This window comes from Notechis scutatus, chromosome 1, assembly GCF_049901735.1.
Source record: "Notechis scutatus isolate UNSWTSFEM ecotype Mainland chromosome 1, rNotScu1.2, whole genome shotgun sequence".
NCBI lineage: Eukaryota > Metazoa > Chordata > Lepidosauria > Squamata > Elapidae > Notechis > Notechis scutatus.
In genome coordinates this window covers 272,711,164-272,733,452 of record NC_142009.1, presented here as the reverse complement: position 1 = coordinate 272,733,452, position 22,289 = coordinate 272,711,164, and the positions used below count along the sequence as shown (strand labels likewise).

The window sequence follows — 22,289 nt, the reverse complement described above, 5'->3', positions numbered from 1 at the left end:
GAGACGTTTAGCAGTTCCTAACCCATGCACATCATTAACATACAACTAAGGAGCACATGAGAGCTTTTCTGAAATTATAATCAGGTGCCCCAAAGCCTCTGCACTACAGCAGAAGCAAGTACGGATCAATCCCTACCATACAAGAAGGAAAGAGGATGTGTTGGATTAAAACAAAGCAAAGAAACCATGTTTGGGGAAAGAAAATAGAAGAAAAGCAGAATGTTTTAGTATTTCTCTTCAGAAAAGAGAAAATTTTTAGCTTTTAACAACTGATATTAAAAGTTTGCAACAAGCTTTTCCTGCTGCTTGATTCACTGAAATACTTGCAAATCAAAACTATCTTTTTTTATTGCCACAATCTCCTTTGCAACTGTACCTTACTGCTTTACTATCATAAACCTGTAGGAATGGGTGAGTTGTTTGGCTATTCCTTAATAAAACAAAATATGTTCCTCTAGGTCAGCATTTCTCAACCTTGGCAACTTTAAGATGTGTAGATTTCAGCTCCCAGAATTCCCCAGCCAAGAACTGGCCTGATGTAACTGCCAACACTAAATCTTTTCCTAATTTGGAGCTATTCTATTTTATTTTAGTAAAATGATTAATAGAATGGGAACATTGGGTGAATACAGATAGATCACTCAAGGGTTTGCTGTACTATTTAGAAACAAAAATATAACTATTTATTGTTCAAAAAGTCCTCTGAAGCTTGAATTTCTTTACATTTGAATAAAACATATCACTTATTGATAAAATAATATTGCAAACTATTCTGTATACTTTTTAGTTTTAAAGAAGTGTCCAACAGATAACCTTTCAGAAAGGAGTCAGGCTTGGCTTTATTAATACTTGATTAGGAGCTATATTTGATTGGGTAAATAAAATCTATCACTCCAAGACATTTTACAAAAGAAAGTACCTTAAAATTAAAATACCTTAACATAAGGTAATTGTTCATCTGCTTTGTTAAAGTTTTGGGAGTGATAGGTTCCATTGAGCCATAACAAGCCTCAAGGCAAATTAAGCTAGCCTTGTATATATAAACACATGCTAGTTACCTCTCTTCCATATGGCTTCCAAATCCAATACAAATCTCTTGGTAACATGATGTACAAATAATAAAACAGACTAGATATTCTCTGGATGAGTGTGAAGTTATTTTACACAAGGAACTTTCTATTTGCTGTCCACACATACAATAGCTCTCTCGACTACCCAGGGGTATAATATTAAAACTTAGATCAGCCTTTCCAAGCTGGTGGCATACAATGGCACTGGGACCAAGTTCTACTATTCCTGGTTTTTGTCCACACTCGCTGAGAACACTGGATGTTAGAATACTAGCAAATATGGATACCAGGCTGGGCAAGGCTAGCTCACATGTTGGGTAGAAAGTAGAAATCACACTGGACCCTTAAATGCTATGTTGTCTATTGATCCCCACAAATGGCCATAAATTAAAATACAGTCAAAATATTTTTTTCTAAAAAAAAAAACATCTTGGTCAAAATCTTGTGAGATTTCTCCTGAGATTTTGAGAAGTTTAGGATTGGAAGCAAGTCATCATATATGATGGCATGCTGTGTTTGAAGATGCCTGCAATCTATTATTAAATGGAGTTCAGATGCAAATGTGTTTGAAAACAATTGTATGTTTATACTGATTTTGAAGGAGTTATTGCAATATCAAGTATTAATATTTCTACTTCCATTTTTAAGCTACTTCCAGACATGTATTTTCCCTTAGAGAGTTTTCCAGAAAGTTCATCATTCTAGTATTAAAGTACAGGTAGTCTTCAACTTACGACCACAATTGAGCCCAAAATTTATGTTGTTAAGTAAGATATTTGTTAAGTGAGTTTTGCCCCATTCTACGACCTTCCTTGCCACTGCTGAATCACTGCAGTTGTTAAATTAGTAGTATGCTTGTTAAATGAATCTGGCTTCCCCATTGACTTTGTTTGTCAGAAGGTCTCTAAAGGTGATCGCATGACCTCAAAGGTCATAAATATGAGACAGTTGCCAAGTGTCTGAATTTTGATCCCATGACAACGGGGACGCTGCAACGGCCATAAGTGTGAAAAATGCTCATAAGTCATTTTTTTCAGTTATGCTGTAACTTTGAACAGCCATTAAATGAAGTGCCGTAAGTTGAGGACTACCTGTAATTGTTGCTAAATCAAAGGGACCAGATTCAGTGTGGCAATACAAACATCACAAGATAAACAATAATGCAGCATCAACCTTTGCATTATTTTGGAATATCTCTTTGGTGAAGTACTGGTATGTACGCCCAGTCATATCTTTGATCTAATGCTTCAATGGCTGCATAGAACTACCTCTTTACATTTTCATAAGCAAATTCTGTTTGTGGCAATAGCATTTAGAACATTTTTAAGCACTCCATAATTATAATCTCTAGAATTTCCCTACTTGATACTATAGCATCATCTAAATACAATTTCTCAAGCCTTTTTGGTGTTTAAAAAAAAATAGAAAATTGGCAGAAGTATAGAAAAAGAAAAAGCAGCAGAAGCCTCACACCCATCGTACTGTGCCAACTAAACAGAATAGCACATAAAACAAGAGACAATAATATCCAAAATTATAAGAACCAGAGCAAGAATGGCTCCACAGAGAAATATAATATTCCTCCCCCAGACTTTTTCTCTGGCTACTTGGCCACATCCTTACAAGGAAGTATTAAACAACAGCCCTGTGCAAAGCTTCAAAGGAGCATTTCACAAAGCATTCTGGCCAAGTATAAAAGCAGGGAAAACCTATTTCTCTACACATGCATTGAATACCTACAGATATATCTAAAGAAGCAAAGCAGCTGTGTAGGTACATGCACAAAGGCTGATAGCCAAAGAAAGTCTTCATGACAGCTGTGATGAGTCTTCCAGAGGTCACAGCTTTAACCCTTTGAAGGGTGCTTTGTTCACCTTATGATCCTTGATAAAGCACCTTTTTGGAATGCTTTGAATATTACCATTACAGGACATTATTGTCTGAATGAGAATTTTTTTAAATTTTTATTGGTTAGAATGAGAATTATTTTTATAGACCTTCATTTTTAAAGTTTCACTCACCACTAGTTACAGAGTCCTTCCAGTCTCCTCAGAGCCCTCCCAGAACCTAGACCAACCAGTGAAATTTTTTTGCTGGTAAGGAACTGGTTTGAATTTGACCACGTGCATGAAAAATGTAAAATCTCCTGCAGATTTTAGCTGGCCTGGTCTTAAGCTCTTTTCACCAAGGGAAAAAATGAAGACGCTAATCTGAAAAGCAGACCAGAAGACTTGGTCCAGTCCCAGAGAGACAGTATTTTCTATGAGTAATCTGGGCCATTTCAGAGTGAATCTGAAAATGTCAAGGAAACAATTGCTGACAATTACAGAAAAGTTTCTAAAACAAAACGCCTCAAAGAAAAACAAGAGACTCTGCTGTCCAGCAAGACTTGCCCTCCATCAGCAGGAAGAAAGCTCGGTTTCAAAATCTCTTGAAGAAAGAAAGCTGTAGATGTTTTGTTTCGTTTCATATTAGATTAGTACGTTATTGTGCAGTAAGTTTTCAAGATGGCTTTTTTTTCTTTCTGTCAAGACCACATAGTAAGACAGAAAGGCAGGAAAGGAGCTCAGGAGCAGGCCAGCTAAACCCTGGCATATTTTAGTCAATATGCCATATACTATTTTATGCAGATTGAGATCTCGAATCTAAAGACTCCTTGTAAACATACTTCTGTCCAAATCAATCAATCAATCAATCTTTATTATGGTCACAGAGCAGCAAATAAAAGCATTAAAACAATAATAGTAAAAAATAAAGGACAGAGTAATATAATGCGATTGGTGGTAGATTAACAGTGGACAGTTGCCTAATTTTATATATAGCATAGAAGAGTTTGGCCACATTCAGAGAAACTACTTCATACCAAAAGTAAAAATGATCAGTACTTAATGTATATCTTATTAAGTAAGGTGTTATAAATTGAGTCCATGAGTCCTTATAGAATATGTAGTATAGCAGGACGTGAGCTATAGTTTCAATGGTCCCTTGTCCACAGAGATATGAGTCAGCTTATATGGTATTTTTTGTATCAGCCCTCCAAAACTGCTGTGGATAAAACATTGCAAAACACTAAGGTTAATTCCCTTCGGATTTTTGGAATGTGCTTCTGTCCATATCCCACAAAGAAGAAGATACATGTAGTACATTAATACACTCAGGGTATGTGATCTTCAGTAAGAGTTAGATTTGAATTTTTTTCCAAATAAATTTTAACTAACGCTTTAGAGACCATGAAACTAGATTTAGTTTCCAATTTCTTTTGATTACTATTCTGCATATTTTTGCATATACCACAAAAGTATTTACATTGTGTAAAGGGCATGCATACATAGCTTGAATAATACTTTTTCCAGCTTATGAAGACAAATAAATAAAATAAACTTACAGGTACATAAATATATTTGCAGCAACTGTTCTCTATGTCACTGAATAACAGAGGTAGAAGCTATGGTCAATGTAATGCTCCAATCTTGTATTTATTTATTTAAAACAATTAGATAACCACCCATCTTATACCAAAGATATGATACCATTTAGATAATTCCCCTTATACCTCAGGGGAAGGAGGCTCCCAGTCAAGAATTTAAACTATATCAATAATACAACATAAAAACCATATTAAAACTATTAAAACCATGAATATGAACATCATTATCACATTTCTTCATGATGATCAATATGAGATTTAAAGAATTGCTTCTTTTCCAGTATCCACATCTTCTCTTTTTCTTTTACACTGCAAAGCTCTCTCTTTAAAAAAAACAAAAAAACGTTTGCCATGTTTTCACATTTCCAATTGTTAACTTGCAGCTGGTGGCCCTCCCGTTCTGTTCCCTCATGACTTGAGGGGAACTGTTAATGTTGACCGGCAGGAACCACAGCCACAGCCAGTGATTGTAGTACTGCCTCTGAAATGCTCTTCCTGGGGATGTTTGTTTGGTTCTATCATCTTTTCAGCAAAGGGTGAAGACATTTTTATTAGTTCTAACTTTTACTGTGATTAATGGTTTCAAGTCTAGCTGCGGGGAGGAGTTTTCCCACTTTCTGCTGGGACTATGAACATTTCTGCTCACTCACCAGCTGTCATCCTTGCAACATTCAGTGCTCCCCATTGAGTCAACCACTGTTCCCTATACCTGATCAATGAGCAAGCAGAAAAACTGGTTTCTAGTTAGCTTTCTGCCTACCTCATTCTAATGAAGTGTTTCTGGTAGCAAAGGGGGAAGGGGGCCATGTCATTACACAAGGAATAGGAAACTGGGGATGCAACACTCTACTCATCGGTTTGAAAATGGCTCTCTCTCAATTCCAATGTTAAAGCTACACAGCTGCTCTCACTGGATTTGTTTCCTAGTGCTGGGGCAAGACTAGAAGTTAACTGGAGCAGTTTCAGAAGCCCCAAAACACTACAGAGATGCAACACTTCAGAACTAATGCCAGCTCAGCAAATATGCCTTGTGGATAGGACCCTGTGCAAATACTATTGTCAATTTTTGAAGTGTCTCTACAGAGATTCTTCTTTTTCTTCTGATACTTGTAGTCTCCATAAGACTTTGAGCCTTGTAGCAGTGAATTTCCAAAAAATTGTTTCAGAATATTCAATAATATTTTGTCTGTTAACAGTTATTTTTTTGAGTTGAAGCCTATATTTTTGGGACCAAAGTTCAGAAAACTGGCCCAGTTTAGAAGGCAATGGGATTTACTTGAATCCAGGGACCAGGAGATGAAGAGCTAAATATTAACAATGCATGAGATCTATCTCAAGTTAGAGTAGGATTTAGGAGGCCATATGTCTTCTGCCACTTGAGGAAATATTTTTGAAAGGCTGCATAGTTTTGCTCACTGAGCTATACCCACACTAATCACTGCCTATTTAAACTCACAGAAAGGTAACAGTGCTGCACATGTTTTACATTTTGCATGGGAGACCACCAACAGAATATTTATTGTTTTGTAGAGAAGACAAAAATTGGATCTGACTGCTTGTGGTCACTGCAGCTGAATACTTTCTGGAGAAAAGAATAATAAAATCTATGTCTTATAACAATCCTAAGGCTCAAAGAACAGTGATGTGATGCAATATCAAGTAATCCAGTTTCTCATTTGGAAACTTATAATTTAAAAACAGAGGCAAATAGTTACAAGGATGTGGGAGGGGGAAAACTACAAGACAGACACAATTCAAAAATGTTTATTCTCTCATCAGACAACACACAGATTACTCAACCACCCCCAACTTAATGTTCACATTCTCAATACTTTCCTCTCACAAGAGAATTCAATGCTAGTACAGTCTACCAGACATATTGCATTTTGATGCCCTAAACAAAGTAAATTGCTTCCTAAGTTCATAATTCTATGAGCTCTGTCCCTGCCACTTAATGTTTTTGTGGCATCAATCATTTAACCTGGGTTTCAAAGGTCAGTGTATCTGTAATTGTAATCTTTCTTTCCAAAGAGTAGCTGCAGGACAATATTGAATATATTCTAGAAAGACCTTCTCTCCAGTCATAAATATTGCATTATTTCAGCAACTGCCCAAAGCAACAGACACAATTATCCACCATTTGCACTCATTTCATCACAGTGATTATCTCTGTATTAACTTAAATCTGAACTTTATAAAATGCTATCATTTCGGGATAAAGGGGGAATAGAAAACTGTCACCAGGCAGTTCCCAAAGAGGATTTGTTAATATTAGTTTCAAGTAACATCCACTTAATACAGAGAAAAATATTTCTGCTAAATCCCAATTTGCTTCTACCTAGCTGAAATATGCCTCTCACATATTCATTTGGGGCAACACGAATAGCCAATGAAGCTTCACAGGAAAATATCTATGCTTGTGATATTACCTAGTTTAATGGAAACCAAATATATGTGTTCCATTTCTATTGACAGATTAAGTTTAAAAGGAAAATGGCTATACATACATGAACAGTTGCTGGGTTTCCTTTAGAATTGTATAGTAAATACCTTCAATACAGACTGTTGATCTTCAATACAATCTGTTGTATTAGACCAGGGGTGTCAAACTTGCGCTGACACATCATGTGACGTATCGCAACTTTTTCCCCCTTCGCTAAACCTGGGGTGAAGGTGGCCAGTGTGTGACACATCCGGCCCACGAGTTTGACACCCCTGAATCAGACTAACTCAAAATTAAATGCAGTTTTTAAAAGGAATCATCATTAACATCAAGTAATTACATCTGGCCTGGATAATTTCACAGAACTGAAAGTCAAACAATGGATTAAAAAGGAAACAGAACACATATTTTTAAATGATGGGCCAGTTTTACAAAAACAAATACATTTGAAAGGTGTTATATACCTGAAAAGGCATTTTTCCCCAAAAAACTCCAAATGAAAAGTTGAAAGCTTACAAATTCCCCTTACCCTAGTCCTCAGCTAGTTTCACAAGTTACCACAGCTTTTTGATAAAAATAAGGTTATTTTTAAAAAAGAGTTCCTGGGGTTTATTGTCTAAACAAATAAACAAAGTCTAATTAAATGCATAACTGGGAGTTTAAAAGCCAAGTGATGTGTCCCTATATAATCAAGAGAGGGTTCAGAAACTCTGATAATGTACCTTTAATTTACACTGTTAGGAAAAGTATCTCAAGACACAATCTTCCTTTCTTTTTTGCATAAGCAGTTTAAACTAGAACCATGAATGTCCCTTTTACAATATTACAGAATTACATGGTTCCTTGTGAGAGAAAAGATGAGATAGTTTATAAAAGGCAAAAATAGAATATGGAGGCAAACTGTGAAATACAAACTGTCTGGAAAGAGATACAGAAATGCTTGCAAACAGGAAAAATGTATTTGCTTTGAGTAACTTAGGAGAATCATGAGCTGACTATATTCAGTGTTCACAAATATACTGTAAGTTAATTCCTGACTTCAGATACATTTTCCTTTTATGCCATATTATTTCTAATCCTATTAGACTGAATTCACATATCGAACTAGTCCATGATTTGTTTACTAAACTATTTATAATTTTAGTAAAAAGTGTGAGCCCAGACATGGAATTCAAATAAGAGGCCAAAAAATACTAAAAGGTAGAATTCTAAAATAGGTCAAGAAAAACAGTTATATACCTAAACCTTTAAGGCCATCTTATAAATAAGAAGCTTCACAATCTGTTGAGGCAAATTAAGCATGGGAATTCTCCCTAGAGAACAACAATGTAAACATTACATCATTATAATAATGTACTTCTGTTGGAGCCGTACCCATCAAAAAACAAAATCTTGCCTGAATGCTTCATATGCTTCTCATTGGCTGTTCTTCAATTATTCTTGTTTAGAACTATGGTCCACAAACAGGAAAAAGTATGTTTATTTAGTAAGCCAAGACAAAAACATTCCTCTCAAGTGGGAACAAGAATCTAGTTAAGAAGTTTCAATTTAGGACAATCTCATCCAAATTTTAGGACAATTCCAATGCCATTTTACAAATATACACATTGTTTTCTGTTTCTCAAATATGATTACAGCAATGAGAAAATTGCTATGCTATGCATAGTAGCTCAAAGTCTACAGACCAGAATACATGGAAAAACTCATTTCAGTATAGCTCATGTTTATACTGACAGAATATACGTGCTTTGCTTTTGTTTGAAATAATACGTAAATTGTTAAGTAGAATGAGTGTTACTTACTGTAGTCATGGGTGAGCCTCATCATTTCACAGATGTCTTACTGACTATATATATTTCTAAACGTGCATAGTTGGTGGTAAAACAGACAGTCTTGTTGAAAACAAGCATAATTTGGCAATTTGGCAGATCGAATCTCATCAGGCTCAAGGTTGACTCATCCTTCTGAGGTGGGTAAAATGAGGACCCAAATTGTTGGGGGCAGTATGCGGATTCTGTAAAACCACTTAGAGAGGGCTGTAAAGCGGTATATAAGTCTAAGTGCATCTGGCATCTTCCAAAGAGACAGAAGAGCAGGTGGGGTGTGTGTGTGTGTCTGAGATGAGGGACCTGGGGCAACTGCCGCTGGGAGAAGCAGAGGCAGAAAGGGGGCTTTGCTCTCCTTGGGGGGCAGCGCCCCTTGGCCGCCACTCCAGGGGCTTCTCAGCAGGCATCTGCCTGCAGAAGGACTGCCGCTCTTGGTGATTCATTGGGGGAGGGGAGGAGGGAGAAAGTGGGTGGAGGATTGAGAGGCTCAGATCTGAAGCCGAGGAAAAGCTGGGGGGGGGGGCGCTTTTCCAGCGTCACCTGGAGACAGCAAGGAAAGGTGTCCCTGGGGGCACTTCGCTCGCTTTAGCACTTCGCTGCCAAACCCAGCCACAGCCAGTGATTATTTGGGGGTGGGGGAAAGAGAGAAAGCACCTCTCGCATTACCAGGGGAGGAAAGGAGACGAAACAAAGCTCACTCTTTCACTGAGACCTACAAAACGCCAATCTTTCCGGGAGTTCTTCAAAATCATCAAACGCTCCCAACTTGCAGTTCCCGTGCCTCCCGGCTCAGGTCCCTGAGATGCAGGGCTCCCACACACGGCGGCGGTGGCGGCAACAACAGCCCCCTCCCCCAGCGCCCGCTGTCAGCTCTCCCCATTAGTTTTCTAGCTTTGAATTGCTCCCGGCTCTCTCTCTCTCTTTCCTCCCCCCAGCACCACTTCCTTCTCTGGGTAGGGCGATTCTTAACTAACCGAGCATGCTAAGGCAACTTAGGACGCTACCGCTGCGGCGGCTTTGCCTGCGTTTCCGAGACTTCGATGTTGGGAGAGGCAGCAAGCGCTGGAAAAGGGGAGAGAGCTGTGGCACGGCTCCGTCTCCCTTTCCTTTCCTTGCCTGCCTGCACGTGGGCGGGGGAAGGAAAGAGAGAGAGCCGGGGGCAATTCAAAACTAGAGAAATAATGGGGAAGAGCTGACAGCGGGTGGTGGGGGAAGGAATTGCTGTCGTCGCCGCCGCCGCTGGGTGTTGGAACTGGTTGGCGCGTGCATCTCAGGGGCTTGACTCCGGAGTCCCTCAGAGAGCCGGGAGGCGCAAGAACTGCGCGGCCCAGATTAATTGCTTTGGGGAGCCATTTCTTCTGCGGCCTACCAAAATTTTTCCGCAGCCCACCGGTTGGCGACCGCTGCTTTAAATCAAATCAGTGCCTAGAAAACTGGACTCTTGCCAAGGTGGCATTAATTTTTTTTAAAAGGGATTTAGCGGTGATTGAGAGAATTACAGATAGAAAGTTTTAACATTTGTCAAAATAAAAATCAATAAAAGTAACCAATGTTATGTAAGAAAACACAAACCTGGCTGAAGGAAAATAGCCATAGATCTTGCTAAAATCAATCCTGCTTCACTATCTGTTAGAAGGTCTTGAGGGTGTCGACGGGTGGGTGGACGAAAGTGGGCCTGTCACCACTCCAAACTTGGATTTTCAAAAAGCCTTTGACAAGTTGGTAACCAAAGGCTCTTTAAAAAATGTAACTATCATGTGATAAGAGAGCCTGCAATTCTTTGGGATGCTAAGTAATTAAAAAAGGAAAAGCAATGAGGACAAATAAATTGAAAATGTTCCCACAGGAAAGAAGGAAGAAAATGAAGCCCATAACAATCTGTTCTGAAACTGATGGTTTTTAACTTGTTCATAAATGTTTTTAACTTATGAGAAAGTAGTGGGCTGACCACACTGTTGGATAAAACCAGTCTATAGACAAAACTATTACTGTGAAGAACTCCAAACGAATTTCTGTAACCTGGATGACTAGTCAACCAAATGGCAAGTGAAGTTCCATTATTTGTATGATATTCAAGCTAAAGTGTAAAGCTCTGTTTGTGACAAACCACATAGATTGCCCCTGCTGGTACTATTTGTTACTGAGGAGTAGAATATGAAACACAGGAGAAGTCAACAATTATCACAAATACTGAAGCCAGAAGAAGAACTCCAAACTGCAACAGGAAATGATCTATCTGTAGTTATCATTTGTTTGCAGAAAGTAAAGCTAAATGCTTTGTTATTCCAAACAGTACAAAGCAGTTGTCCGCATTAAAGCTAGGACTTTCTAGTATTCTCACCTTAATAAATCTTATATTAAATAAAATGAATAAGCAATTATTGTATACAGAAGTCTTAAATCGAATGAACATACTAAGCTTCTCTTTTGCCAAGAATAAAAGAAAGGGCTTTCAAAAATCATTCTAATCTGGTTGTAAATGCAGATACTTTGTTATGCAGTAGGAGTTAAAACTTCTATAAAGCTTGATTTATCACTCTAAAGGAGTTAGCATTTTTATTACTGTCTCTATCAGTAAAGTACCTTGTGTTCCTTGGTGAAAAATATGGAAAGGACAAAAAAGAGATTTCCCAGAACCAACCTATCTAATGAGGGCGCTACAATGCAGTAAAAAAAAATTATGGTATCACATCACACCTTATTATGGGAGCTGCTTTCCTTGATATCTTTATACTTAGAAAGGATTTACGATATAAGCTATAAAACAGGTCAAAACAACCACACATTCTGTTAAGCAGCAAACAGACAATGATCACAGATAAAACATCTACCAAAATATAATCTTATATAAACCAGGTTCAGACCTAGCCCTAGGCCATTTATGGATTACATTAAAATTCTGACTTGCACAGAGGGACATACTGTCACCATTCCAGCAAATCTCCATTCCAGCATCTCTCAAAAGTTCTTTTTATTTGGATAGTAACTGGCACAACTTGTCATGCCCCTGGTGGAGACTAACTGAGGGAGAGGAGGAACAGCCGACAGGGAGTGGAAGTGTGGCTCCGGAGGTTGTGGAGGAGGCTGGGGAAAGGCAGAGGCCGGCTGAGCAGTCAGAGGAGGACCCAGGCCCATCCCCTATCCATCCTAGGGCACGCAGGGAGGAGAAGATGAGGAAGAGACATGGTGGTACTTGGGAGGAGAGGGCCTTGATCCTCTTCATGGGCTGCAAGTGTGACAACTGAATAAGAGTTTGGACCTGCATACTGGCAAATGCTGGAAACAAATCGTCTAAATATCTCTCTAGTTTATAATTACTCTCTGAGTTTGGTGTGCTTCCCAGTGTGTGTTATCTGTGGACATCCTCCACCCCTTATCTTGCCTGGTTTGTGTTGCTTTTTTCCTTCTTTGTGTAACTGTGTGGGGGTTGTTTTTGTCTTCAGTCAAAGATATTCGGAGCTTGGAAGCAAAGTGAAGGAATAAAAGGGGCTTCACCTGTTTTCTGTGACTGTGTTTGTTTTGTATCCCACCCTGGGTCATCACACAACTGTGGAATCCCTAATCTGAAAGTTCCAGGCTTCCTTGCAATAAGTAAAAACTACAAATCCATTTCCTACACCACGGGTCTTCAAACTTGACAGCTTTAAGAAAGACTTGTGGACTTCAACTCCCAGAATTCCTCCTCCAGTCATGTTAGCTCAGGAATTCTGGGAGTTGAAGTCCACAAGTCTTAAACTTGCCAAGTTTAAAGACCCTTGCCCTACATCCATCACCACATCACATGGCCCAATCACCATCTGTCCCAAAGAAAGACTTCCTTTTACTATATGCAACACAACCTGACCTTGAATCAGAAAAAGAATTTTATTATGTCTAACTAAATATACTCCAATGAATTCCCCTCTCCCACTTTCCCAGGCTCAATTGTGGCAGTGTGGGAGCATCGGATTTCAATATGGCTGACACATAATTAAGCAAAGATGAAATTATCATGAGAAACAAGGACAAGCCCAATGAAGAATATACTACACATAGTCCTTGGCTTACAATCATTCGTTTAGTGACTGTTCAAAATTACAATGACAATGAAAAAAGTGACTTATGACCTTTTATGGCTGTTGCAGCATCCCAGTGATCACATCACAAATTTGGATGCTTGGCACCTGGTATGTATTTTGTAGGGTTGCAATGTCTCAAGTCATGTGATCATCTTTTATGACCTGATAAGCAAAGTCAGTGGGGAAGCCAGATTCACTTAACCATGTTATTAATTGCAGTGACTCACTTAACTATGGCAAGAAAGTTCGTAAAATGGGGGGAAACTCACTTAACAATTGTTTTGCTTAGCAACATAAATTTGGGGCTCAATTGTGGTCATAAGTTGAGGACTACCTGTATATCTGAGAAGAAATTATCAAAACATCTCTCAGTGATGGCTGCCTTTGTGATTCTGGCACGAAGGCAACCATCAAACTGCAAACTGTTGCCTGGGCTCTTCTTTATTGTGCCCCCTTGGGTTGTAAGGAATTTGTACAGCCATTATTTCTAAGGTTCCCTGAGAGAAATGATTGGTTCTATGTGACTTGTTGCCTTGCAGATATGTCCAAAGGTAACTAAAGCAGTTGCAAAGTTTTCTATATCTCTAGTGAGATGAGATGCCCAATTCTGCCTTTGTAACTTTATCAACAATGTTGTTCATTTATACTTTGATCATATGGCGGATTTTACTGCATTGCATTTCAACCAGGGATGGGATTCTACCAGTTCACACCTATTCGCTAGAACCGGTTGTTAACATTCTAAGCAGTTCAGAGAATCGGTTGTTAGAAGAAATTACTGGCCTAATCCTGTAAGGAAGGCAGGAAGGAAACATTCTGGTGTTGCTTACAGAAACTGCCTCTCCATTAACCCTTATTACATTCTTGGCAGGACTAGACTTCCTGTCTCAGGAACTTCTCTGGAGTTTTTTTCCCCTCCTTTGCTGGTACTTTGCTTGTGTGGAGTGACCATTTAAAGTTACAATGGCACTGAAAAAAGTGACTTATGACCATTTTTCACACTTACGACTGTTGCAGCATCCCCACAGTCATGAGAGGCCAGGTGAGGAGATGCGTGCCTTGATGTGAGTGATATTGAATTGGCCACGCCCAGTCAATAACATGACCAAGCCATGTCCACCCAGTCACATAACCACCAAGCCACGCCCACAGAACCGGTTGTTAAAAATTTGAATTCCACCCGATTTCAACTGTATTTATTGGTTGACCAATGGCTGCAATAAATTTGCTGCTGTGAAGAATGTTCTGTCCTCTAGATGTTGCTGAACACAATCATCAATCACAGCCAAATGGTCAAGAATATACAAATTTATCTTCAAGGATGAGCAATTGGTTATAAACGTATGACATTGGTTTTGAGGTCTTGAAACAAATTCAGAGAAATCCGAAACAAAAATTATATCTTTCCTACAAGATCACAGCACTCTCTTAAAAGGGCAATTCCACCAACCAATGCATGCAGGCAAGACAATTCAGAACAAAGTGAAGAAAATACCCAAACAATATTTATTTTAAAGAACCAGACATGGATTGATAATTACTCATCCCTATGAAGCAATCTACTCACTCAGGATATACGTTTGTGGAGCTCAATATGACATAAGAAACCCCAACTCTTATCCCAAATTTTAGAAAGCAGAGGAAATACAGGCTGTGCTGCTATTTGAATCAGATAATGTGGCCTGAGTAATAGCACATTCATGGCATACTTAAAGTCTGTATGGAAGAAGTAACAGGGATATTTTCAGTGAAGAACATTATTCCAGTTGTTGAATTGCTTGTTGTGCCCATTTTCTATGTATAGTATTTGAATGGATCCAAACATAATCAGACAACAAGGTTTTCTTATACTGTAATGGGTTTTTTTTCCCCCGTTGACCTTTCCTGCATTCTAATATCTTTAGAAATTATGCTCAAATTATCTTTAAAAGTTTCATGGGGGGAAAAACAAAAAGAATAGCCTGTCTGATATAGTGAGTAAGCCAAATTGGGGCACAAAAAGAATGGGAAAGGATGAATTCAAGTGGGATTAATTATATCAGGTTTTCGTTTTGCCCTGTTGATTGACATAAAAGCTGGAGTTCTTTGCATTCTTCTCTCCAGAAACTGTTAAAATTATCAGAGAGTGAAACATCTGGCTTTCCTGTCTGGTGACTCTGCCTAATTCAGCGCCATTCTTGTGTCACCATTCATTCTTATCATACTCATTCAACACATTCAACAGTTTGATGTTAAAAAAAAGCTGTCCGCTTTCAAACAGTTTGCACCATTTTAATATGTTGCTGCTGCTGCATAGTTTCTTTAAAACTCAGAGTAATCAATGTGAAATGGTTTATACAAGTATTTGGCTTTTGGGTAAACTATGTGCTTGTCTAATAAACAAAATAAAAAAAAGATTCCTGGCAACATCAATGATGTTGTCCACCCTAAGAGACTCCCAGAATAGATCTGTTTTAGACAAACTCCCTATTTCATTGATAGCATCTATGGTGACTCCTTATAATTCAGTGGTTCCCAAATTTTTTCAGTCGATCATCCCCTTGGTGCTACAAACTCATCCTTAGTGCCCCCCACCCAGGGGTGGGATTCAAATTTCTTAACAACCGGTTCTATGGCTGTGGCCTAATTTGTGAGTGTGGCTGGGTGGTCATGTGACTGGCAAACCAAATACAAGTGGTCCTCGCTTAATGGTTGGTCGTTTAGCAAGTGTTCTAATTTATGACTGACCTCCCCACAGCTACTTGACCTGTTTTTGGAATTTTGATAGCCATGCACAGACATACAAACTCCCTTCTAACCCTGCTGGAGCAGGTGATTGGATTAGATATCTCATTCACTTTCTTTCTTTCTTTCTTTCTTTCTTTCTTTCTTTCTTTCTTTCTTTCTTTCTTTCTTTCTTTCTTTCTTTCTTTCTTTCTTTCTTTCTTTCTTTCTTTCTTTTTCTTCTTTCTCTCTTTCTTTCTGTCCCTTCCTTCCATCCCCTCCTGTCCCAGGGACTGAGCGCAATTGTCCATTCACGCCTGGTCCCACGTTGCCTGGAAAAGCCGGCAGGCAAACTTCCATCCCTCCTCCCTCTTTTGGGGAAAGGGCTGGGAACCTCAAGCACAGCCGCAGGGGCTGCAGGAGAAGTGAGCTGCAGGAAAGGTGAACCAGCCCACCCTGACTGGCTCACCTTTCCCTCTGCCACCAGCCACGGGAGGAAGGTAAGTTTGTAGGCAGTCGGGAAAGGTGAGCCACTCAGGGCAGACCTGTCACTACTCGGCTCCCCACCAGCATCTCGTCAGCTGCTGGGGCTCATGAGTCGCGGCTGCTGAGGGGTAGTGCGGGAGGCAATCAGGAAGCACAAGGCTTACACCGCCTGCATCGCCCCTCTGCCAGCTGCCTCTCCGAGCCTTTTAGCCAAGTGCAGGCCACCGCTATGCAAGCTCCATGGGTGGAAGATCCGCTCTCGCGAGGCTTAACTCGCATCATTCTCACAGCGGCAGCCCACATTCAGCCAAAGTGCACAGGATGGCGGGCGGCAGAGGAAAGGACGGCAGGCAAGGGGTGATGCGGGAAGCATAACATCGTGCCCCCTGGTCGCCCCCCACCCCTAGCAGGCAAGGCCCAGCAACTGCGGAGAATCCAGACGGGACCCAAGCGGCAACAGGTCAGCCCTGGCTCGCCTTCCTCTCGGCCACCAGCAAGCCAGGCAAGTAGGGGGGGGGAGCTGAATTGCTCCCTGCAAGGAGCCCACCTCCAGCACTCCTCTGCCACCCCCTTGCCTCTTATTGTCCCCCTAAGTCATCCCACTGGCCCCCAGGGAGCGGTACCGCCCACTTTGGGAACCACTGGTATAATTTCTCCTCTTACTAGAAATACCCATTTTCCCTTTGTTTCTTCTTGCAAAACACTGAAGAGGGAACAATGAAATATTTGTGGGGTGTCCTTTGGGTGACAGCACTAGGAATCACCTAGCTGGAGCGCCACAATCTTAATATGTTAACTCGAACGGAAGGTACACAATAGCAATAGCACTTAGATTTATATACCACTTCACAGTGCTTTACAGCCCTCCCTAAGCGGTTTACAAAGTCAGCATATTGCCCCCAACAATCTGGGTCCTCATTTTACCAATCTTGGAAGTATGGAAGGCTGAGTCAACTTTGAGCCTGATGAGATTCAAACTACCAAACTGCAGTCAGATGGCAGTCAGCAGAAGTAATGACTATTCTAATAGCTGTGTCACCATGGCTCATAACCTGAAAGTCCAAAGTTACATGCATATTCCAAAGCCATAGGTTCAGTGTTTAGTGCTCCTCCAAATTTAAGCAGTAATAACTGAATTTCATTTTATGCAAATTAAAATTTTACTTTATTCCAACCCATTACATTCTGTTTACTCTGCTTGGTTATTTAAACATGGCTTTGATGTACCAACAGCAACGCTCAGGCTGGAAAAGATTATGCACACCTGCATTAGACAACCTCATCTTCTGTAATGAACCTGAAGTTCTTACTATTATTACTCTAATTTGATTGGATATAAAAGAGGTATCAAGATCCCCAATCCAGCCTGGATTTTCAGTGAAGTGGTTTAATTCAGTTCAAAAGGAAGCTTGAGCAGTTTAATAGAGAAAGTGACTTGACACTCAAGTCCTTGAGGTCCCCTTTCATTGCCCAGCTTTGACCCACCCAACTCAAACATCTTAGAAGAATGGGTTTGTAATTCCCCACTCCCATAAGGTAAAGGTAGGATGGAAGGTCAAAGAGACCCCTTCTGACTGGGTGTACCTACATTTGTATTAGTCCTTCCTGGTAATTGTATCTGAACCCATTCTTATTTTCAACAACTTACAGAAAACAATGTTTTGCAGAACCCTGGAAAAATATGTTGGTGCCATTAGATTGAACAATGCATGGTATTGCTTCAGTTTTACTTTTTACAATGGATCTTTTCCTTTTTTCTTTGTATATTTTTTTATTGCAGCAGAGTTCAAATTCAGTAAATGAATATGTATTTTAAAAGAACATTTTCTCAAAGTCCCTCCCCCTTATACTGTACACACAGACACACCTGTGCCTTTTTTAGCATTTAATGGGGCAGCAGGATCTGAAAATATCTGATTCGTCCTAAAGTTGGATTTTAACATCTCATAATTCAAAATATTTGTTTTATTTAGATTTAGAACAGAAAAAAGTGCTGCTTTTTTTGATTAAGTAGAGAGTCTGGAGATACAACATACAATTTTTCATCAGCTTGTTCATTAATTAGGGAGTCAATTTTTTTTTCCTTCTCAGACAGTTCATATCCATGGAAAACAATAAGTAATGTTATATTTTTGGCATTTTGGAATACTTTCGCAATTTTTAATTCAATTGCAAATATTAATGTTCCACAAATCCAGATTTCCAAGCCTAAACTATGGCAATTCTGCTAACTTTCTGTGCTCCATTGCCCTCTTCTCCATTATAAAACAAAAAAACAAAAAACTGGAAGCAATTTCTTAAGAAGGTGTAGTAGTTTAGCAAAGAAGATATTGGCCTAACCTTTTTATCACCATAAAAAGGGCTACAATGAATTATTCAAATAGTGTTTTGTTATGCAGATAGAAGCATAAAGCATTGCATCAGGAGAATACTGACATTTTTTTTTTTGGCAGAACCTAATCAGCAGGATAAAGGGCATAGGATAGGATGAGCCCTTTTCACTTCAAATGTACTAACAAACTAATGGGAGAAAAACAAAACCACCATACTTTTCAAACAAATCACTTGGGAAGGAATTGGAGACAGAATTTATGAGTTAAACATCATTAAATACAGAGTTTTACACTGAAGAGGAAACAAGTAAGCGTTTTAAAGGACATAGATCTTCCTCAACAAAGATGGAAGGAAAATATTTGGCTGTGACCCAGCTAGGAAAAGACATATTAAAATGTTATCTGAAAAGGGTTTGTTGAAGCCATGTGGCAAGTAGATGACAAATCAGCATCTGCCTTTCAATGACCCAAGAATTTCTTGAAATAGCTTTTATTTATTTTTATTTTTTTTTAAAAAAAAGATATAGTGCAGAGAGCAATTAGAGAGGCTTGTAAAGTCAAGTACATGAAAAGCTGTACTTGATTTTAATTTGACAGACAAGCTTGTGCAGTTTATATATAGGCCAACATCCATAAGTTTTACTTCTCAGATCAACTGTTCCCAATTAAGCCCTTCAGATCCCACCGTTTGGGGTCCAAGCATAGATTCTATACATGCTGTCAAGTGTTGAAAGGCAGCTGCCATTATCTTCCATAATAGCATGACTTAAATTGGTATGCAGTAAACTTTAGGTAATACATCCTTTGTGCAGACTTAAATAGAAACCCCAAAATTTCTGCTGCCTTTGGAATTCTTGACTCTAAGGATTTATGGCATGCTCTAGATTCAATCTGCCACATTTTAACTATTGCTACACATCTGGTCATAAAAGGGGCTAAAAGGTACAGCTAAACAGGATACTTTTTCCTTCCTCCTTAGAACACACATCAAACATTCTTACAATGACAGATGTTTCTGTGGCCTTCTAGCTTTCATTCGGTGATGCTGACCACAATGCATTGCCACTGGATTCTTTAAATCTCTGCCTGCCTTCTCAGTAGCAACTTCAGCTCATGAAAACTCTACAAACCTGGATTAGACATTAGAATTAACACATAAATGCATACCCAGTGGTGGAGTTAAATAAGCAGAAAGCACTTTTATCAGCTTTAGTTCTAAAGTATATTTTAAGGGGCTGGCAGGCAAAAAGGACTGAAACTTAATATAGTCCAGCCCATTCTATCCATTACAGAAGTGTTGCCCAAACTCAGGAGAAAAAAAAACAACAGAAGTCTGGAAGCACCCTTTCAGACTAACACATTTTATTAAAAGGCACAAGCCTTGTGAACTACAAGCTCACTTCATTGCATGCTATTATTCTATCCAAGTTTCTTTAAAATAAATTCCATTTAGTTCAAATTTTGCTTTAAAGTATCCACGGGCTGTTAGCTATAAAACTAAATTACACTGCTCTTAAAAAAAAAACTTTCTGGGAGAGAAGCATTTAAATTTAATTTAGCCAATCCTTCTATCATAAATTAAAACAGACTTCTTCTATCCATCAAGCCTGAATCTAAGGCATCAGAGTGATTGGGGAAAAGGTTAATTTTTAAAGTAACATTTATTCAATCTTCATTTGGAAAATAAAACAAAGTCCTAGTGATTTGTTTAGACTGCATGGTAATTCTTTGTTCCATGCAAATTTAACAAGAGAATGCTAAATTTTAACCCAACCATATGTTCATTTTTAACAGATCTTTGGTCCCTCAAATTTATCCCTGGGATTAAAGCCACAATATTAAAAACCAGGGCTGAAAAACCCTCCAAGACACCACATTTTCCCTTCCTATTATAAGTCTCCAACTTGCTCTATAAGAACCGCTTTTCATAACGGTAAAAGGCCATCTTTCAAACACAGGGGCTCCGAGGAGGACGTCTAAGTTTGAAAGAAAACAAAATGTGTGAATTATTTCTCCATTAGAACTAAGTACGTATTTACATGGAGAGGTAGGGGGTTTCTTTTATAAGTTTCTTAAAAGGCTTTTAAAAAAAAGCAAGCTTCCAAGTGCCTATTTAAACAGCAGAACGCCTGTCAAGAAGGGAGTAAAACCAGATTCAAGGGTTAGCACGAAGATAGTTAAACCAGGAAAGTGTTTGAAGCACTCTCCTCCCGTACCAAAGGAGGGGACAAGAGGGGGTTACACTCACCCGGGGGCCCGTAGTTCTGTGGAGCTGGACCTGCGAGAGAAGCAGCAGCAACCGCAGCAACAACGACAGCAAGCGAGCAGTCAGCAAGCCCCCGCCTCTGGCAGGCATGGTCCCTCGGGGAACAGGAAGGAATATCGCCGCCGCAAGACAATCCGTTGCGGGGAAGGCAGCGGATCGAGGTGTTATTTCTGGGGGTCTCCGACTTGCTGCTGCCTTCCTTTAAAAATATTTTTTTTTAAAAAAAAAAAAAGAGGCTACTATCCGGAGAAACCCGGGCGTCGGCGACTTTATCCCCCTTGCCACACCGTCTGTAGGCAGATGAGAGCGAGGGCGATCTACTCCCCTCCGGCCGCAACAGGTTAAACGCCTCAGCCTGAGCCATTGGGAGGCAGGGTTCCCATTATAAACCCCACAGCCGGGGCAGGGCGGGGCCAATTTAGGCCAAGCCCGGGTGACTGACAGGCCGAGGGAACTTTCCCAGCCTCTCTGGATTTATTTATTTATTTATTTTTTACTTCTGAGGGCTTGGTCCTTTTCTCTCCTCGCTGCCAGCGCTTCCGATGGCCCCTCTCATAAAGAGGTGCCCTTCCAAGAAAGCCTCAAGAACGTGTTGTTGTTGTTTTTTTTGGCTGAGCAGCGCCTGGTTTTCCCCCCTCCCTCCCCCCCAAGTTTGACCCTAAATACTTACTTACTCAACTTACTCCGTTCTCTGCTTTTTTTTCACGCCAGGCTGAGTTGCAGACTAATCTTGCACGTGCTGATTTCCCTAGGCTAAAGTAGGACTGGTGGAAGCCACCTTCTCCACAAATACAAACCACAACCGGGCAAGAGTCTGTGAACCGAGATCTAGGCTACTGGTTGCCCACTCCTCTTGCAGCAGGGATGGGCAATCGGTAGCCTGTTGCAACCAATTCTAAACGTTTTGAGAAAAGGTGTTCTGTTCTGCTCTGGAAGCATATTAGGAGAAAGAGGGAAGGAGGTGGGGAGATGGAGAAGAGAGGAATGGACCTGCCTCACATAGTTTGGTCCTTGTTGATTACTGGTTTTAGTGTTTTTTCCACCAGTCACTGGTGACCTCTGACAGCTACCCCTGAAGGAAATGTAACATTTGAGAAGACTGCTTTGCATGCAAAAGTAGTACAGCACTAAACAGAAAGCTTGCCGAGATGTAGGCAACACCCCTAGTGTAGAGAGTAGAAAATCTAGCTGCATTGAATAGAGTGAATCTGCTGGCAGTAAAACTGGGCTTCAGAAGTTCTTGTGACAAATACTGGGAAAAACATGTCAAACTTTATAGATGCTGTCCTTGTTTGTTGGGAAAGCTGCATCTGGCCCGGGTATGACTAAGGCTGATAGCCAAGTCTAGACTCTATTCTCTATCTCTATTTTACTTATGTGAAAGCCAGAGGTGGTATTCAGCAGGTTCTGACCAGTTCTGGAGAACTGGAAGCGGAAATCTTGAGTAGTTCAGAGAATCAGCAAATGCCACCTCTGACTGGAGATTTTACAGTATCCTTCCCCTGCCACGCCCACCAAGCAGAACCCATAGTAAAAAAAATTTGAATCCCACCACTGGTGAAAGCCATGAAAAGTGGCAAAGGCCAAATGACCAGGCCAAATGAAAGACTCCTAACTGGAAAATAATAGGAGGTTATGGTAAAAGACATGAACTGATAAATAAAACAGAAGAAAATA

General features: G+C 39.8%; 1 protein-coding gene across 3 annotated transcripts in view; it reads right to left on the bottom strand.

Moving 5' to 3' along the window:
* Positions 1-20,986, bottom strand: part of SMOC1 (SPARC related modular calcium binding 1) — a 60,955-nt gene extending 39,969 nt beyond the window's left edge. The window contains exon 1 of one of the 3 annotated variants that reach the window (XM_087951526.1): positions 20,595-20,986. In XM_087951526.1, coding sequence (XP_087807652.1) covers positions 20,595-20,702 — 108 coding nt within the window. In that variant the 5' untranslated portion in view covers positions 20,703-20,986. Of the gene's footprint in view, positions 1-8,742; positions 8,956-20,594 lie in introns of those variants that run through there. The other 2 variants (XM_026671019.2, XM_087951527.1) reach the window with 2 other exon arrangements.
* Positions 20,987-22,289: the final 1,303 nt, after the last annotated feature.